Below are 18,767 nucleotides of genomic sequence, written 5' to 3'. Positions count from 1 at the left end.
ACTAACTTAATAAGCCATCCCTCGAGGACAAATAAAATTAATTATTGCATAGTACATATATAAGAATATTATCTCATCCACATGTTTGGTAAGTCTTTTTTTTTTTTGTCAACTGGTGTTTTATTAAAACAACGTAATATTACAAGGAAAGCCCAAAGAAAAGGCAAGAAAACTTAAACACAAAGAGGTCCAACAACAAAGCCCAACAACACGAGAACGCCAGAAGAGGGCCGAAACAGCGGGACCCAAACATAAGAGCCCAATGGAAAAAGGCCTAAAGAAGACGGTGACCCAGGCTCAACAAAGCTCCACCACGTGTTAGATGCAGAGCAAAAGGAAGACACGTGTGAAGGATCAGAGACGTCACCAACTTCACCGATAGGAAAGTTATCGCCGGAAAGTAATCCACCACCACCGGAACACACCGGAACAGGAGACCGAATTACTGAACCACCGACAACAAACGCTTAACAACTTGAGAATCAGTATTTTCCTTCACCGTTAGAGAAGAAGCTCGCCGGAAGACCACCACCGTCAAGAGACGCAACGCCCCAAAACAGAAGAGTCACCACCGTCGCGAAGATAAAACTAAACCAACGGATCCTCGCTTCAAAATAAAACGGAAATAAGCCAGCCGACATCACCGAAAGATCTGGGGTGTCGCCGGAGACGGTAGCCGACTGGTTCACCGAAGAGGCAAGTGAAACACCGGAAACAAAAGCCAGCCATGAGATGCTGAAGAAGCCACCTATGCTGGAACCATTCCCAAACGGGAATCATCTCACCGGAAAGAAGACCGGCGAGCCTACAGACTCTCATCACATGTTTGGTAAGTCTAATAGATAAAGACTCGCAACTTATTCCATTTAGATATCAATGATCTTTTCTTTTCATGTAAACCATCAATATGAAATGATTATATGGAACAAGCAAACCACGCGTCCATTCAAATCACACAATACATAAACATTTTGTATACGGTCACTGAATGTTCAATATTTTATGTACATTGTTTTTCATTTTTTGTATGTTTAACTTCACTAAAACTGTTTTAGCTTAATAATATATACGTCAAGAGTTTCGACTCCTATAATATTTCATTCACATGCAAACACTTAATGGAAAAATATTAGAAAAGAAAACTGGATTTTTTTTGTTCAAAAGAAAACTGGATTACATAACACTCACTCGTATTCTGAATAGTAATGATCTTAAACGTATATTTCAATACGAGAAATACTTGGGTTCACCCCCTAGGTGAACCTCTAGGTTCACCAACCAATATTGTTTGAGTATTTGATATTTGATATCTTTTAAAAAAGGAAATAAAATTGAATATCCAAATTAGATTATATCTTTAAAATAAAATAATAAAAATACATAAAAATAGTTACAAAAAATAAATAAATTAATATTATTAAGTCTTCAGCAAAATATTAAACCCTATACCCTAAATCCTAAACTCTATACCCTAAACGTTAAACCTTAAACTTTGGATAAACTCTAAACGTTGGAAAATCTTAAACCCTAAATCATACATTAAAAACTAAATTTTAATAAAATTAAACCCTAAATCCTAATCACTAAACCCTAAACCCTTGGGTAAACTCTGAACCCTTGGGTAAATTCTGAACCCTTGGATAAATCATAAACTCTAGGATTTAATTTTAAATATTTTTGATTTAGAGTTTATGATTTATCCAAGGGTTCAGGCTTTATCCACGGGTTTATGATTTAGTGATTAGGGTTTAGGGTTTAGGGTTTAGGGTTTAGTCTTATTAAGATTTAGTTTTGATGTATGATTTAGGGTTTAAAATTTTCCAATGGTTTACGGTTTATCCAAGATTTAAGGTTTATAATTTAGGGTTTGGAGTTTAGAATTTAGAGTATAGGATTTAGTATTTTGCTAACATTTTAACAATATTTATTTATTTATTTTTTGTAACTATATTTATGTATTTTTATTGTTTTATTTTAAAAATCTATATCATATTTGGAAATTCAATTTTATTTCCTTTTTTAAAAGATATCAAATATCAAATACTCAAACACTATTGGTTGGTGAACCTAGAGGTTCACCTTAGGGGGTGAACCCAAGAATTTCTCTTTCAATACATATTACCCTCTTCTCGAAAAAAATATTATATATTTCAAAAATATGCATCTATCAAAAACATGTTGCTTGTTAAAAATGTTTTCACGTTCACGATAAGTCTTTCCGACTCGGTTTTAAAAGAAAAACAGTGACCCATATCCTCCCTCCTATACTCCTTTAGAAAGAAGTCAAGAACACAACAAGAATGATAACTGTTTGTTAGTTTTTCATTAATTAACGTTGTATGAAAAATCACATTAGGCAGAGAGTATTATTCGTTGCATGGTTGATATATGAGATGGCTACAAGGTAAAAGTAGAAGCAAACATTTGAATTTCCACGTTGTTTTCCTTCATTATTGACTTGAAAATTTGTAGTCTTTTTTTATCCTCAACAAGAAAAAACTATATTAAATCTGATTTTATGGTATTCCATAAAAGATATATATGTGATTGAGTCTAAATCGGGGCCTGGCTTCCATCCGTTTTGGTAACCAATCAGGTGGTCTCGTACGTTAAGGAAACGACACGTGGGATTCTTCATGTGCTAATTACCAACTTGGTCCAACTCTATCGGTTTCACACGTAGTCGGAGCAAGCTACCGGTTCCAGAGCATATATCCACATGGTAAGACAGCTGGAATGCTGATTGGTTTTCAAGTCTATCTACGCCGCTGATTACTCCAATTACTACAATCATTTTTCTCTTTTTTCTTTCGCGGTGCGTCGAATTATAAACTACATCCTAATAAATGTAAATACAAACAAAGCAAATACTCCTTACTAGCGAATGAAACAATGATCAAAATGGTATAATAACCATCATATGTCTTTTTTTCTTCAAAATAATGTTGATTTTATTGGATCCCTTTTGACTAATTAGAGTTTGCAGTATATATTATAGACTTTATATTAATTTTATTGTAAGGACAAAGACAACAATGGATTTGGTTTGGTTACGTAAATTTGTTTGTGGATATTATTGTTTATGAAAATTTAAATCAAAGAATAAAGGAGTCGAAGTGAGTCAACAAAGGTTTAGCTAACAAGATAAAACAGGTTTCCTGGAAGCGAAAGCATGTCTTCGGCCGCATCCGCATTATCCGACCATTATCCATTCTTAACCATCTTTCTTTTTCTTACTTTAATTTTCTTATAGATCAAGTAATTATAAAATATTAACAATTAATTTATTTTATTTGGATACATCTGCAAAAAGAGTTATAGGCTCGTCGTCATACCCACCTCCTAACTGAGTTCTACAGTCTTAGTTTTAGCTGAGCCTCATCTAAGCATCGTCCATGTTCTAGTAGTTACAACTTAGAACATATAATCAGTTATTTCACATAAACAACTAAAACATGCAATAAAAAGTTATCAAATAATTAATAGGGCGAATTTTACAGAAAACGATATCTGAACAACCATTAATGGTACTATGGATTTTTTGTTATTATTTAACTTGGACTAGATAGCATGATATGGATAAAGTTTGGTATGGGAACACATCAGCTGCCTAATGCTTCAATGAATGCCGGAGAGGAGAAGACATATTATATTTGCATGTGGATGAGATCTAACACCAATAAATAAACATACATATTCTTTGATGAGACATTCTTAATTTCTATGTTTTATCCACTTCTTATCTTTTATTTTTTAATATAGCCACTATAGAACCACATATGAAAATCTATAATTAACAGCAAAGTAGTAATTTAGCTTATTAACTTAAAGGTGGATCATGCAGCTGTTGGACTTTTGAAAAACATATTTGTGTTAATTGCATTTACTTTCGACTAGCCAGCCCTTAACCATGTTTCATCTCTCCATCATAGTTTAAAACACTGAAAAAACCTCGTAATGACCTTATGACGATTGAGTATCCAATAATTACATAGAAAAAGTCGTAGCAATCTAAGATGTATATACGTTGTGGAACATGGAAACATAGTCTCCTTACTACTTCTAATCGGACTCTCTTTTTGACTTTTTACGTGACAAGCAAATGGATGCAACTTGGAGATATGGAATAATTCATATCCACCGAAAGCCTCATGACTCGTTTTATTCTGATTATTAAAAGTGGCGCGACATGTTCCTCTTTTAGCTCCGCAGTTCCCACGCTTATGTTTCTTCCTCTCGTGCGATATGCCTTCGGATGAGTCTTATCCATTTTCATCAACTTTTAAAAAGAACAAATTATCGACAAAATCATGTTTGTGCTTCATTAGGCATGCTTATCAGAGATATAGCCTTCCTTGGTAATTGTAAAGAATCATAATCAATATATAAAATATATAACGCACTCCTCTTATAACTAATTAGTTTAAAGCTGGAAACTCATTTAGCTTAACATAATATCAAAACTAAATTCAAACAGTGTAATCCAATCCATATTGATCTGACCCAAAATTAGCTTATCTATTTTTGTCCGAATATTCTGAAATTAACGTTCAAAAAACCATCATCTTAACTCTTAAAAGAACGTATTAGAGACATTGTTTCCCACATCAATAATCGGAAGAGATTTTAAACAAAATATAAAATAGATGAGCTAATATGGGAGACTATGTCTCTAACAATGCTTAATATTTCCGATGTACGAATCTATTTCTTCTCCAAAATGGCACACTAATAATAAAGTTAAGATACAGTAAAGACATTAGAAACAATGGATTAAAAATTGTACACCGAACATCTCAATTTCAATTCAGGTAAACTCCACTAAACCATCTTTAACCAAAATAAATCCTAAACCATATTTAAACCGATATGCAAACATTTCACATGCTCACTTCCTGGCCCAATAACGATATAAATATTTGTGCAAAGCCCATTAAGAAGACCAAAGACAAAACACAGCTTCTTGTTTCTACTGTGTTCCATTTTCAAAGCTTGATTGAAACTTCGCTTCTCTGTTTCCGCAGATGTCTGTCTTTGATGATTCGTTCGTCATAGTCGAAGATGATGCCTCTGAGTCTGTTCCCGTCTCAGCCTCCTTAGACGACTCCATCGATGACGTGTTCGCGGCGCCGTCTTCTGACTACGCCGCTTACTCTAACGGAGACGGTCCCATCTTGCCGCCGCCGTCTGAAATGGAATCTGATGAGGGAACTGCTCTCAGAGAATGGAGAAGGTATGTTCAATTCGAATCCTTGATTATGATTAGTGTCACATTGTTAGATCGGATCTGAGTTTGAATTTGACAGGATCTGTCTCTATTAAGCGTATACGAATGAGTTGGTTTAATGTCAAACCGTGTAATTAGATTCCGGTTAACAAACTATACCGGACTCAGTTACACGGTTTGACTTAAACCAACTAATAGTTTCTCTTGATCTCAAATTTGTATGCTTTTTTTTAGTTTCCACTCAAAGTTTATTGCTTTTGACTCTTTTCATGTTAAAGGTTACGTCTTGTAATACTTGCTTAAGTTGATTTGATGTCGTGTATGAAATTAATAATCAAAATATTATATGCAGACAAAATGCAAATCAACTTGAGGAGAAGGAGAAGAGAGAGAAGGAGCTGCGGAACCAAGTAATTGAAGAAGCAAACCAATTCAAAGAAGATTTTCACAAGAAGAGAGAGTTAGCTTGTGAGAACAACAAAGCAGCTAACAGAGAGAAAGAGAAGGTGTCTTTTTTTTTTTTTGATTTTCTCAATCTTGGTTGAACTATTATTGCTCACACGTTTTGTTTGTCTTTTGAAACGCTGAAGCTTTACGTGGAGACACAAGAGAAGTTCTATGCGGAAGCGAGCAAGAACTACTGGAAGGCAATAGCGGAGCTAGTTCCTAAAGAGGTTCCAGCTTTAGAGAAAAGAAGAGGGAAGAAAGAGCAGGAGGACGCTAAGAAGGCAACAGTCTCTGTGATTCAAGGTCCGAAGCCTGGGAAGCCAACTGATCTGGCGAGAATGAGACAGATATTGCTGAAGCTCAAACAGAACCCACCTGCTCATTTGAAACTCGCTCCTCAACAACCTCCAGCAGAGGCGGCTGCTCCTCCGAAGAATGTTCCTGAAACCAAACACACCGAGGCGGTTGCTGCTGCTTGAGAAAACCCCTTTGGTTTTGTTATTCATTGCTTACATTATGTGTGTGTTATATTAGCAGTTGAGAGATTCATGTGTTATTCTTAACATAATCATGCCCTATCAGGTTATATATTATGACATTTATGTTTGAATTTAGCCAGAAATTATTGAGAAGTGGTTCTAGATGTTTAGGTACTACCCTGGAAGAGAGAAAGATAGAGAGCGATGACGCACCATATGTCTTATAGCCGCCATATCAAGGGACTTCTTGGAGAGAGTTCTTTCAGATCCTGCACTATCTGGTGACAGAGACTTGGCAGATAAGTTACCATGAGGAGAACCATTTTCATCTAACTTAGGAGGAGCCAGTTTCCGCATGTTTATCACTCTCTACACCATTTTTTTCTCCCATCAACACAGGACCTGCAGACTTTGTGGCGGTGCTAGTAAGGTAGATCTAGCTGTTGAACCAGCAGGTCTAGTAGTTGAAGTAGTTGGTTTAGATGCAGTAGGTGTGTGAGCCTATATGAACTTATTGGCCTACTCATAGGCGTAGATTTTGTCTTTGCAGAATTAGTCATAGAAGGTCGAGTAGTTGAGGAGACTGTGGTTCTTGAAGTGGGTGTTGAAGGCCTTGAGGTTTTTGAGTTAGTTGTCAGTGTTGATGATCTTCCAGTAGGCGTGGCTGGTCTTGATCCAGGTCCTCCAGATGATGAAGGTCTCCGACTTGCTACAGGAGACGAAGTTGGGTGTCTAGATGTTAAATGGTTTCTTCCAGTATGCTCTATCTGTTGAAGAACTCGCCAGCTACAACACAAACAACTCATAGGTTACCATTATGGAGTAATGGTTCCAAATATAGCAAACACTCAGAGATAAATGGACCTTTATTGTAAGTAACTAGTTGCTATTTTTGGCTCTTTATCTAAAATCCATGTTGATAATTAAAAAGGAGGCAATAACATTTTTTTACCCTAGAGGTCAATGTAGCTGGGCGGCCCTTTGAATCACCAGCCTGGTTCACCTTGAGGGGTCTGAAGCCTAACTAAGCCAAAAGAGAAGTTAAGCATTGAGATACTCAATTATGACTCAACAATATAGACAATAATGATACAGCAACTAGTAACTATACTACCAAAATTTATATATCACTTAAAACCTCACATTTAAAATACTAATTACACAATCACAAAGATTACTTAATCTGCTTGCAGTTAAAATGGTTAAAGACATGACTATGAACCAAATGTAAATACACAAGAAACTGTGGTTTGCCAAGTTACCATTCATAGTCATTTTTGTCGCCTTCAGAACTGAGGAAATCATCAGGAAGGGGACCTGTCTTCCGTGAAGGAGCACCACTTGGGATGTTAAACATTGGTGAAGTTCCAGGCTTTGAACCTAAAGATTCAAACCCATCAATAAACTAATCAAAGCTTCTCTTACCCAAAAAAAAAAACAGAAGACATTCAAATTTTACCTAATGGAGTCTCACAAACTCATGAGGGTTGTTCACAAGGAAACTATCATGTTCTTCCTCACGCTGTCTCATCTCAAGAAACAAAGAAAGCTCTTCATCTTTCTCAGCCATCATAGAAGCCTAAGCTGTTGTTTGTCTCTGCCTTGCTGCTGAATCCAGCAATAGAGACGACTCTTGTGCCCTAAAACTTCGATTCATCTCTCTCTGCCTTCGTGTGACATGGACATGGATGCGAGGTTAGAGACTAGAGTTGTGATAATAGTTATCATAACCTAGTTGATCAAAAACCCCAAAAAGATCAAAGAAAAAAAACTTAATAAACACCTAATTCGCAAACAAGTATTCATATTTAGCCACAATTGATTATGGTTAGATGAGATCCTTAATATGTCATTAACTGTCTACTAGTTAGGTATATACTGACTTTTAGTAATCATTTATTAAGTGATTAGTGACAAATTGAAAACAAAACATCTTAGTAAATAATTTTATAAATATTTGGATAAAATAATACTTTTGACAAGTTGACCAATAGTGTAAGCAAAATAAAGCCCATAATATTGTTAATAAGCCACAACTGATATTCCATGGAGTATTAGGTTTGTATTTGAAATGGATTTTACACATCGGTCGACACTTCTTAACCACAGTTATATAGCTTTGGCATTGATGTTGCTACATGATAGCTTTTATTTGTCGTAAGAAAAAGATAATCAATTGTTTAGTAGTGAGCTCAACGTCGGTTCGGTCCAACATATCCAACGCAAACTCATTAAAAACCCATGAAATCTAAATATACTGGTCTCGAATGGAAGACCAAAACTCTTTAGTCTTACTAAGAATTTATGGTCTCTGCATTCAGAGCGGGTCCTAGGAAAACTAGAACCAGAAGCAAATTAAAAAATAATTGGCTGCTGTAGCGGAGATTCGATCCCGGGTTGAGCTAAGAAAGTCTAAAATTTTCGGATTTTACACACTAGATTAAAGTGGGAAAATATGGCCAAAAGTATTTTTATAGTAAAATGGTCAAAATCAATTGCTTCCTTGGCTTGGCCCAAGGGTCGGCTATGTCTGCATTGCTAATGTATCTGAATGAACAAGATGATCTGCTTGGATGTAACAATAGTAACGTCACCCATTGTTCTTATTTTAATTTGTTTCCCACTGTTTGCTTTTCAATTTCTTTGTTTTTCTATTCATGTAGATCATTATGAGAGATTAGCTTCATGCATCATACGTGTTCCTCTTTAATTTAACATGAATGTCAGAGTGTGTTAATTTGCTAAGCATATCTGCAAAGAATTCCTTAACACACGTGATATGTCAATATAAAACAATTGTTTAAATGATCAGTTTACATGTCATACCAAATTGAATCACTACTAGGTGACAACGAACTTTTACAAGTTGCAAGAATCTAACAACAAGCTTCGTTAATGTCAAAGATCATGAAAAGAAGGAGCTCAAAATATAATATAAAATATATTCAAAAAAATAAAAAAAGTAAAAAACAAAACAAACAAAATAGAATATTAAAAAGATGGCTAAAACTAAATATTTATTATTATTATTATTATTAGAGAAATTGCAGTAGAGACACATTGAAAAAGACTCGAACCATAATTAAAACAACCCAAATGATGGGTTTTCTCCCACGGATTATTCTAACGACAATCATTGCAATAAAACTAAACATAACACATCATAACTTATCATAGGCTAAACCAGACTGATTCAAAATTTTCAAACCGGCCGGTCTAACAAACGAAAGATCAATTTGATCCGGGATGATTTAATTAATTTGCCCTGGTTCCGGAACTACCACCCTCGTGTCCGTTCTTTCCACCGTGAAACGCCGATGAGAAATTGGTGTTGAGGTCAGAATACATGGAGACAACCTTAGTGATGTTTCCATTGAGTTCTTGGATCAAAGCGACGTTCTTCGACATGTTGTCAGCCATTCTTGACTGGTGATTGTCGTTGACCTGCTGGATCAATGATCTGTTTCTGTCCAAAACCGATTGCACTTGTCTGAAATTCCGATCTAGATTCTCCCACATCGCCGGATCTTCTCCTCCTCCTCCGTGCCCCGCATCTTCCGCCACGTTTCTCCGCCGCTTCGTCTCGCCGTTCCTCTTCATTTAACTTAGTTTTTATCGACCGAAGATTTTTTCTTTTATCTGTTTCGTGTTGTTTTCTTATGTTTTTTGTATTTTCGCAACTCAAGGGAAATCAGATATTTATAGTAAATATCTCTTCCGGACAAAGATGATAAATGGACACGGAGACAAGTAGTTTCGTTTAATCACCAGGCGAGTAACAAGCGCGTGTATCTCAAATACTAGTATCTGATGGAATATTGAAGAGCACACGCGTGGGGCGAATGTGAGCAGTGATTGGTTGAGCGGAATAAAGAACAGAGCTTTTTGTGCACTTTTTCCCTATATTGAGAAATATCTCAAGATATTTATTGTGAAGTGAATCTTTTACATGAATAAAGAGATCGGAGATAAAAGTATATTGTATATGAATTGCCACGGTGCAGAACCATATTCCCATAATGCATGAGCTCATTTTCCAATTTCTAAAAACTTACGTCTTATAACACTTTTTAGTTTTATTCGTTAGATATTTAGTAACACACTAAAAATATCTGACAATCAAAATTCAAGACATTACAAAAATATCAATTCAACTTGACAATTTTCTCATCAAAACTCAATTGAATCTCTAATTGTTATCTTTCTTTTGATATTGGTCAGTAACCTTATACTTGAACCTTACTAGTTACTATTAGTTGAAATCAAATCCTTTTTTTAATTTGTATTTCATTAGAAAATCTATGAAGAGCTTTTAGTAAGGAAGGTAATAAAACTATAATAAACCGTAACAGAAGAACAATTGAATTTCACTTACCTATTCAAGAACATGAATATAATAGCCACATGATTTGGTTTTAGTTTCAGTCAATAAATCAGATACATATCACTGTTTGATTCAACAATTCTACCAAAATGTAATTGGTTCTCTACCACAATCAACAAAGAGAGAACCTAATCTTATCTTGTCATATCATCTTTGAGATATTTATATAACACAAACACACTATTGTCTGATAATTACTAATAAGATAATGAAATGATTCTAAACATCATCATGCAATGACAACATACAAACAACTCGAATCTTCAAAGAGAATTAAAGTTGATGAAACAACAAAGAAGCGTTTAGGGACCTCAATTTAATTAAGATTCCTTGCGTTTTCTTCCGAGTATCGAAGCTCTCTGGAAACGAGGACCTCCCGTTCTCCATTTCTTGAAGGCTGTCATAGACAAGTGAGCTGCTTCGTACACTACACAAGAAACAAACAATGGTAATTAATTAATTTTTAAAAAAAAACAAGAGTTAAAAAGGGGCTTTAATTACAGTTAGTTTCTTCTATAGTCAAGAATGGCAAGAACTTGGAAGCTGTTAAATGAGTTGCAGTGAAAACTTTTGTCAGCCTCTCCTTGTATCTGATCTTAAACGCAGTCGATAGCAAGATTCCGAGCGTTCTATCAGTAACTCTGTTTCCAGATCAAAGAGACAAAAAATATTGTGAAAAACATGGAGATGTAGACCAGACTAGTGAGATCACAGACAAAGACTTTAAGAAAAGTTGCTTAAAATTTCATAAATCTGTTGCAATAAAACGTCAGTGAACACCTTAACCAATTAGCTATTTTCTTTCCAATGCAAAAATCTCATGTGGCAGATTGAGCTTAGGATGACCTTTTGAAACACAAAGAACTAAATGCGCCAAAACATGTGCTTATTAGAAGATCAAAGAACATAATGACACCAGGAAAGAAACAAGTGAAAGATGAATGATAATAAAAAATGGGGGAAGGAAGGACTCACAAAGGCTGTAACTTGCAACCGAACTCGTAGAAGTAAGGACATCGTGATCTAAGATCCACACACGCTGCATCAGCTTGTATTTCCAGCCTCGTCCTGCATAAACACACATAAAGCTAAGAGAGAGCTTCAAAGGGAAAAAAGAAACAAACGAATAAGAGTTCATGGAGCTGCTAGATAAGCACAAAGAAAGAAAAGAGGATCTTGAATACAGTAAGTTCACTTACTTTTGGTCGAAACAGGCAGGAAGGTTAATGGAAACAGCTTGTCTCAAATGCAACTCATGAGCAAGCCAGAAGGGTAACTCCACTTTGGCACCTTGCTCAACCTGCAGGGAAACACAAACATAAACCGTGAGAGAACTCAAAACACAAAGGCAATGAAAGTTTGCTAAAAAAGAAGACTAACAGAGTTTGTCTCGGCACTTGGGTCAATAGTCACTCCATTTGCTGGTTTATGAAACAACACAGGAGCAAACTGCAAAGTTAACCAAAAACAAACAAACAAACAAAAAGATTATTTGATTTGACAAATGAGAAGAGAAGAAGAAGAAGAAGAAGAAGAAGAAGAAGCTTAACCTCTTCCTCTGTAAGTATGTCGTCAATGTCATAGTAGTACTTGGCCATGCTCTGATCTCCACAAGCCAAGCTTCGAAATTTGATCGAGAAAAATGAATTACATGACAGAAAATCAATACCCATCAATCAGATTTCGACAATGCGTTATGCGATTGGAAAGCCCTCAATTTCAATTTAGGGTTTTGTGAAGGTTAAAAACAGACAAAGCGAATTGTTGGATACGGAGGAGAGAGACGAGAAGTTTACCGGATGCGGTGCAATTAGCGATTTGACGGGAGATTTTGAGCGGCGGAGATGGTCACGGAGGAGTCGCGACTGCCAAGGAGAGAAGAGATTTGAGCGTTGAGTGACGACAAGAGAAGAGGATATGATGGCCACGGTTTACTCTGATTAAACCAAAATCAAATTGCGAACAGAACTGTACCATCCCGGTTCAATCTTTTTTTAATTTAATCTTTCATAGGGCCTGAATCACTTGGGCATGCACCATCCATTGTCACTAGCTTAGAGGAGATAAAGTTTCAATATAAACATACTCTTCAATATGGGGAAATAACTTCCTGAAAATATCCTCACATTTTTCACTGAGTTTTGGTAGTGGGAGGCTCTGTCTTCATCAACTGTGTTTGCAAAGCTGTCTGGGGTGGTATCAATCAATTGGAGCAGTGTTGCGGGGAAGCCAATATTATCAAAATGTGGTCTCATGTATCATCAAAGGTATCATCACCATTTGGCAATGCTCTGCGTGGTCAAGCCAATGCCTCTGCTCTACTAGGTAGTCTTCGGTTTAATTGTTTCTTTGTCCAGTAGATCATAGATGTTGCTTCTTCTTCTCTTTTCCTGTAGTTGTTTAATTTAATTTTCTGCTACTCGTATTTGTGTAACTTCTGTTAAAAGCATCTGAAAATGGTATAAAATTTTAATATTTTTACCAAAAAAAAGGAACAGAAAATAAAAAAGTATGACCACACATGAATTCTTCAGAATAGACAGTTAATCAAATGCATAATCTATAGGAAATTATTTCAAGAAGTGCATGTCAAAAGATGAATATATAGATAAACACATACAAGGCTGTATAAACATATCGGATCAAACGATCTTATGTTATGAATCAAGAATTGCACTGGGATCAATTTTTTTTCAAAGTTTTTAGTTAGAATTTAAAGTTCTTTTTTTTTTCTTAAATAGATCTTTTCTTTTTACAAATTATTTGTATTACTTTTATAAAAACAAATTTTGCATAGGGCGTAATGTACGATTTAGCCGGGCTAGAGACACCAACTTTCGGTAAACTTTCACTCATTTCATCTAGCAACCACATGCGTACATAAGCTAGTACATGCTACTTTAAAAGATATGGACGATGACTTGTGTCTATATGAAATGAGAAAGAGGCTTTGAAGGAAGTGTGTATGTCTTTGGTGAATTACAATGGCTTGGCTTTGGATATATCCTTCTTCACTTCCTGTCAGTTTCGTAGGCCTAAACTCTTTACATTATATTCCTCCCTAAATCTTTTTTTTTTGTTCGGACTTTTTGTTAATGAAAACTTAGTTATTTGGTTGGTGTGACATTAATTGTTTTCAGCTTCATGCTCAAGCTGTCAAGCATAGTGTATGACTGAAACAAACAATCTATTATCTATAACATAGTTACGTGAGTTTACCATTGTTCAGTGTAACAACAATTTACTATTGTTCGGTTATTCTCATCTTCGGTGTGTGCGCTGTAGAGTGTGATACAGATTGCTACTTATGTATTCCATGTAAGAATAAGTGAATAATTACTTTAATCTAAGTTACGCATAAAATATCTTAATATGCGAAATCTCCAAATATGTTTCGCTAAACATATATATACATTCCCAGTACCATGAATTGACTAATATACACACTCACGCATAGATACGTCTAACTAGAGTTTCTATGGTTTATTTGCGTAAAACTAAATTGGCAATGTAATTTAACAAGCATATTCATATGCACCGTTTAACATAGTTTGACAAGACGACAAGACAAAAGGAAGTTTGATAAGAAAAAAGCAATCATACATTTATTTCTTCCTGTGTTTGCTTGGTAGCATTAGACGAGAAAGCATTGAAGATCTCAATCTAACACGAAATAGAATATTATTAGATGGATTCGGTTTGTTTAGTGTTTGTTTACTATTCAGTTTTATATATCAAATGCACAGTACTGTAAACAAAATATAAAATAGAACCTTGAGAGTTGAGATACGTTCGGCCAATATAAGTGGCATGTGGTCACATTGTTAAAATCGGTCGGTTCCTCCATTCCCGTTTATATTTGTGTTAACGAGTCTTGGTTCATTACATTCGGCGGGAGGGGATGGGCATGGCGTGGACTTAACTTTATTTTATCAAGGATGACTTCTAGAAAACGATAGCCATTTTGTGATCATTCTAAAGTATTCGACTCCATTTTGGCTCTATTAGTTACAAATGAAAATAAGGACAAATTATGAAACATTCACAACTATTTGAGATTTTTCTATGCTTCACGCTTTTTTTAGGTATTACCGTTATTATACGGCGGCTATAATCTGAACATTACGAACACTTCAAAACAATATTTATAAGTCATAGTCAACTTGGAAAATCACTAGTCAATTACTCAAAGACCTGGAAGTTTCTCTAGAATATCTCGGTTTCTAGTTATTTAGGATGTTTTACGTTTTCCTAACGTATGTTTTGGAAGGTTTTTGTTATCAGAAATTTCAGCAATGTTTTTTTTTTCAAAAAAATTCAGCAGACTAAGTCTTAAATCGTATTTTAATGTAAACAAAAAGGGAAACGTAAATTTATAGAAAATATGAAAAGCTGATAGTTTAGATCTACAGAATCTAAAATTATATGATAACTTTTGAATTTTATGGAAAAAAACTCTTAATATATAATTTCATAATATTGCGTATATTTTACAAAGTTTACCATATATATAGTTTCATAATTATAACACTATAATTGATATGTCAATCGTAATCAATTCATTTCATTTCACCCAGACTACCTTATAGTAGATATGGTTTATCTTAAAAAAATAACATCAAGTTTGTATAAAGAGACATACAAAGAAAAATGACAAATGAGAATCAAGTTGATTTAAATATAGAAGACATATAGAAATCAACATACTCCAATAGACTATTCACCTTTGTTAGGAATGGAAAAAATATCTATAAATTTTGATTCGGTTCCTTATCCGTTTCAATTCGAACCAAAAAAATCTAGATATCTATGACTCTATGAAACAAATCAAATACCAATATGCAATATCCGTAAGAAACAAAACAAATCACAAATACTAAGATTTTTAGTAACATATATCTGATCTGATACGTTATATTCATATATACATATATTTAAAATTATATAAGTTATATAAATTTTATATTTTATTGTATTTTTATTTACTTAATTTATTATATTAGTTATTATAATTTTAAAAAGTAAATAATTTTTTGTCATAAAATATTATTATTTTTTAATTTTATGGATCAAATCAAATATTCGATCAAAAATCTAAAATTTTCCAGATATCTGGATGGATACGAATCGATTAGATCGGATAATTGATTATTCAGATGAAACAAACCGGATCAAAAATACCTCTGAAAACTCAGATATCCGCTTTGTGTCCCCTATTTTGGGTTTTGAAAAATCATTGTTTCTTGCTTTATACTTTAAATATTCCAGTGATTAATCATTTGCAAAAAGAAAACTGATTAAACAATTGGTGTAAAAAAATCATCCCACAAATAAATAAAAAATATGACACAAAAATCTTAGGATTGATCACAATTGTCTTTACTTAGCTTCGTTGTCTTTTTTTTTTAATGGTATTATGATTCTGATATGTATGTAATATAAGTGAATTAAAGACACGTTAATAGAATAAAAAGCTCAAAAAAAATTTTGGTCAAATAAAAAAAAGCTCAAATTTAACAATGATTATTGATATATAGAAAAAAAAATGAACAAGCTAATCCAATAATTCTATATTCATTTTTGTTTGCCAGCAATTATATATTCATTATTCCAAAGTCCAACGAGAAAATCACTAATTCTATAAATGAACAACATACTAGTAGTTATCTGAGCATCATCATCCTCCTCGTCATCATCGCTTTTAAAACCCCCTCAAAAATCTCTGAACACCTTCTCTCTAAAACAATCATCACTCAAAATAAATCCTCTCTCTATCTCTGTACCTCTGTAACCTGATTCGATATGGGTTTTAGCAAAGAAGAGATCAGCAAAAGCAGAAGGTTCTGGTCTTCTCTATGGAGAGGCATCAAAACTGTATTCGTTTTGTTCACAATGTTCCTCTCTTTTCTCCTCGTCTCTGCTCCCATCTTCCTCGCCGTTGCAGACGCTCTCCTCCCTTCCGCCCTCCTCCACCGCCTCTCTGCGCCGGCGAACCTCTCTTCTCATCTCACCAACTACGATTTCCGCCACTCCCTCATCGATATTCCACTGATCTCCATCGTTAGATCCGCCGTTATACTCTGTAAGTAAAAAAAATTCAAACTTTACAAGAGCCTATGACTCTGCATCAAGAGTACTCTGTTTCTGAATTGCATACTCTGTTTCACACATTGAAAAATGCTTGCTCTGTTCCTGAACAATTGTAAAGATTCAAACTTTGCAAGAGCCCATGACTCTGCATCAAAAGTGCTCTGTTCCTGAATTTAATACTCTGTTTCACACATTGAAAATGCTTGCTCTGTTCCTGAACAATAGTAAAGATTCAAACTTTACAAGAGCCCATGACTCTCTGAATCAACAATGCTCTGTTTCTGAATTGCATACTCTGTTTCACACATTGCTATGTTCCTAACAATAGTAAAGATTCAAACTTTGCAAGAGCCCATGACTCTAAATCAAAAGTGCTCTGTTCCTGAACTGCATACTCTGTTTCACACATTAACAAAATTTTGCTTTTGTTTTGTTGACACAGGCGTTTACGGGCTTTGCGACGGACCCAAGTTATCGAGAGGTCCATATCTGATGATAACGATGATCTGCTCAGTTTCTTCTCTGATCTACGTTTCGCTAAAAGCTGCGTTCGTGTTCGGCGAGCCGGCGAACGGAGACGGCGGAGATAGTTACTTCAAAGCGGCGGAAGTTGCTCTGTTTCTCTGCTCCTCTGTTTTAGCCATCGGTCATATAGTTGTAGCGTATAGAACAAGTTGTAGAGAGAGACGAAAGCTTCTCGTCTTCAAGATCGACATAGAAGCTGTAAGTCCACTTACTCTTCTTCTTCCTTGCCATTACATAAATTTATTATTTTAATTTTATTTTATTGGTTACACTGAAAGCTAGTGTAGGGCCAATGACACCAAGTTGCATTGTTTTCAAATCTAGTATGAGTTGTTGTTTTTAGATTTTAACCTGCATAATAAAGATATGAATCCTTGTCAGACTGGGTCAGAAATAGTTTTAGCATGTGGATGACTGGATGTTATAGTCAATGTTTGATACATGTCATGACTTGAGGATCTAGGTTCTTTACAACTTGTTTGGTTGGGAGAAGATTTGAATTTTAACTTGCATTTAAATCACAAACAAAAGAAAACAAAATTGAACAAAAGAAAAAAAAAATTGAAACCGTGTACCATGCAATGTAAACCTAATTTTCTTGTAAACAAAATTGAAGTTGTATTAAGACTTTCTTGTAAAATAAAATTGAAGTTGTATTAAGACTTTCTTGTAAAATATAGGTTAGAATCTCATGTGGAAACCGTGTACCATGCAATGTAAACCTAATTTTCTTCGTCCTTTTCAAGATTTTAAATGATTTAATCCGACATAACACGTCACGCCTCACGCATGCGACATGATGTGTTCTCATAGAGACCAAATCTCAAATCTCCTTTTGCATAAAAATACTCAAAATAGAACAATTAAAATTTGATAAGGCTGATGTGTTTGATTAATCCATTTTTTCAGGTTTCAGCATGTAAAAACGTGCACCCGAGATATCAAAAGATCCTCCAACAAGAGAGACTCAAATAGCGACGTATTTCAAGAGACTCGAATACTTGTTGTAAATACATGCACCCATGACGTAACCTTGTACGAACGTGTATATAAATATAAAAGATACGTATACGACGTATGAATGGAGCTTCTTCTTCTGCCTTTGGTGTTGACCCATCAACTCCTTAGCTTTTAAGTTTCAGGTAACTTACCCAAATCTCATCCTCTTTTTAATTTATTGATTACGTAATATACGTATATTCTCTTATTTTGGATAAAAATGATTTCTGTTAGGTTTATTTGTTAGGAACTTTTAGTATTGTTAGTTGCAGAGCCCAGCTGAGAGCCATTTTGCTAATAATGTTGTCTTTTTTTTTTCTTCCTGTTAATAGAAAGATCCAAAGGGCAAAAGACAGTCTGTAAAGGCGGGAGGAACAGATAGTGGGGCGTATATCACCTAATGAGAATTATACATATTTTAATGCAAGACAACTCCGATGAATTGGCAGTTGTTAGCTTTGATATTAGATTAGTTAGTTAGATTTGTATATAATATAGTTTTGTTTGTTTTGTAATAACCTAGAGTTTTAAAAAAAAATACCTAGAGTTCATCAATGAGAAAAGAAAAGATTTTTCAAAAAAAAAAAGAAAAATCAATGAGAAAAGATGCCCAAGG

At 34.7% G+C, this 18,767-nt stretch overlaps 4 protein-coding genes across 4 annotated transcripts; 2 read left to right on the top strand and 2 right to left on the bottom strand.

The window, feature by feature from the left end:
- The first annotated feature begins 4,948 nt into the window (after positions 1-4,948).
- On the top strand, positions 4,949-6,284 carry LOC106447445 (clathrin light chain 2). The gene is made up of 3 exons (XM_013889363.3): positions 4,949-5,233; positions 5,580-5,733; positions 5,818-6,284. Exons 1-3 carry the CDS (start codon positions 5,025-5,027, stop codon positions 6,151-6,153), a joined length of 699 nt encoding a protein of 232 aa, XP_013744817.2. The 5' UTR covers positions 4,949-5,024; the 3' UTR covers positions 6,154-6,284.
- A 2,867-nt stretch (positions 6,285-9,151) lies between these two features.
- On the bottom strand, positions 9,152-9,845 carry LOC106450265 (protein EARLY FLOWERING 4-like). Its single transcript, XM_013891910.3, has one exon. It carries the CDS (start codon positions 9,751-9,753, stop codon positions 9,409-9,411), a length of 345 nt encoding a protein of 114 aa, XP_013747364.2. The 5' UTR covers positions 9,754-9,845; the 3' UTR covers positions 9,152-9,408.
- Positions 9,846-10,657: 812 nt separating this feature from the next.
- Positions 10,658-12,478, bottom strand: LOC106447444 (DNA replication complex GINS protein PSF3). The gene is made up of 7 exons (XM_013889362.3): positions 12,334-12,478; positions 12,088-12,157; positions 11,918-11,986; positions 11,737-11,837; positions 11,513-11,605; positions 11,039-11,178; positions 10,658-10,964 (listed from the first exon to the last, which is right to left on the bottom strand). Exons 2-7 carry the CDS (start codon positions 12,133-12,135, stop codon positions 10,858-10,860), a joined length of 558 nt encoding a protein of 185 aa, XP_013744816.2. The 5' UTR covers positions 12,136-12,157; positions 12,334-12,478; the 3' UTR covers positions 10,658-10,857.
- Positions 12,479-16,117: 3,639 nt separating this feature from the next.
- On the top strand, positions 16,118-18,744 carry LOC106447442. The gene is made up of 4 exons (XM_013889360.3): positions 16,118-16,619; positions 17,070-17,350; positions 18,062-18,294; positions 18,484-18,744. Exons 1-3 carry the CDS (start codon positions 16,340-16,342, stop codon positions 18,125-18,127), a joined length of 627 nt encoding a protein of 208 aa, XP_013744814.2. The 5' UTR covers positions 16,118-16,339; the 3' UTR covers positions 18,128-18,294; positions 18,484-18,744.
- Positions 18,745-18,767: the final 23 nt, after the last annotated feature.

The sequence above is a fragment of the Brassica napus genome, chromosome A4 (genome assembly GCF_020379485.1).
Source record: "Brassica napus cultivar Da-Ae chromosome A4, Da-Ae, whole genome shotgun sequence".
Classification (NCBI taxonomy): domain Eukaryota; kingdom Viridiplantae; phylum Streptophyta; class Magnoliopsida; order Brassicales; family Brassicaceae; genus Brassica; species Brassica napus.
The sequence above is the reverse complement of the archived record's forward strand: the minus strand, read 5'-3'. Positions and strand labels throughout refer to the sequence as shown.

What these genes read in the sequence shown, in the direction of transcription:
- LOC106447442 (XM_013889360.3), top strand. Translation starts at nt 16,340, where the DNA reads ATGGGTTTTAGCAAAGAAGAGATCAGCAAAAGCAGAAGGTTCTGGTCT. An exon ending in TAGATCCGCCGTTATACTCT is followed by an intron (nt 16,620 to 17,069) that starts GTAAGTAAAAAA and finishes TTGTTGACACAG; the next exon opens with GCGTTTACGGGCTTTGCGAC. An exon ending in TCAAGATCGACATAGAAGCT is followed by an intron (nt 17,351 to 18,061) that starts GTAAGTCCACTT and finishes CCATTTTTTCAG; the next exon opens with GTTTCAGCATGTAAAAACGT.
- LOC106447445 (XM_013889363.3), top strand. Translation starts at nt 5,025, where the DNA reads ATGTCTGTCTTTGATGATTCGTTCGTCATAGTCGAAGATGATGCCTCT. An exon ending in GCTCTCAGAGAATGGAGAAG is followed by an intron (nt 5,234 to 5,579) that starts GTATGTTCAATT and finishes TATTATATGCAG; the next exon opens with ACAAAATGCAAATCAACTTG. An exon ending in CTAACAGAGAGAAAGAGAAG is followed by an intron (nt 5,734 to 5,817) that starts GTGTCTTTTTTT and finishes GAAACGCTGAAG; the next exon opens with CTTTACGTGGAGACACAAGA.
- LOC106450265 (XM_013891910.3), bottom strand. Translation starts at nt 9,753, where the DNA reads ATGAAGAGGAACGGCGAGACGAAGCGGCGGAGAAACGTGGCGGAAGAT.
- LOC106447444 (XM_013889362.3), bottom strand. Translation starts at nt 12,135, where the DNA reads ATGGCCAAGTACTACTATGACATTGACGACATACTTACAGAGGAAGAG. An exon ending in ACATACTTACAGAGGAAGAG is followed by an intron (nt 11,987 to 12,087) that starts GTTAAGCTTCTT and finishes TTAACTTTGCAG; the next exon opens with TTTGCTCCTGTGTTGTTTCA. An exon ending in GACTATAGAAGAAACTAACT is followed by an intron (nt 10,965 to 11,038) that starts GTAATTAAAGCC and finishes TTTCTTGTGTAG; the next exon opens with TGTACGAAGCAGCTCACTTG.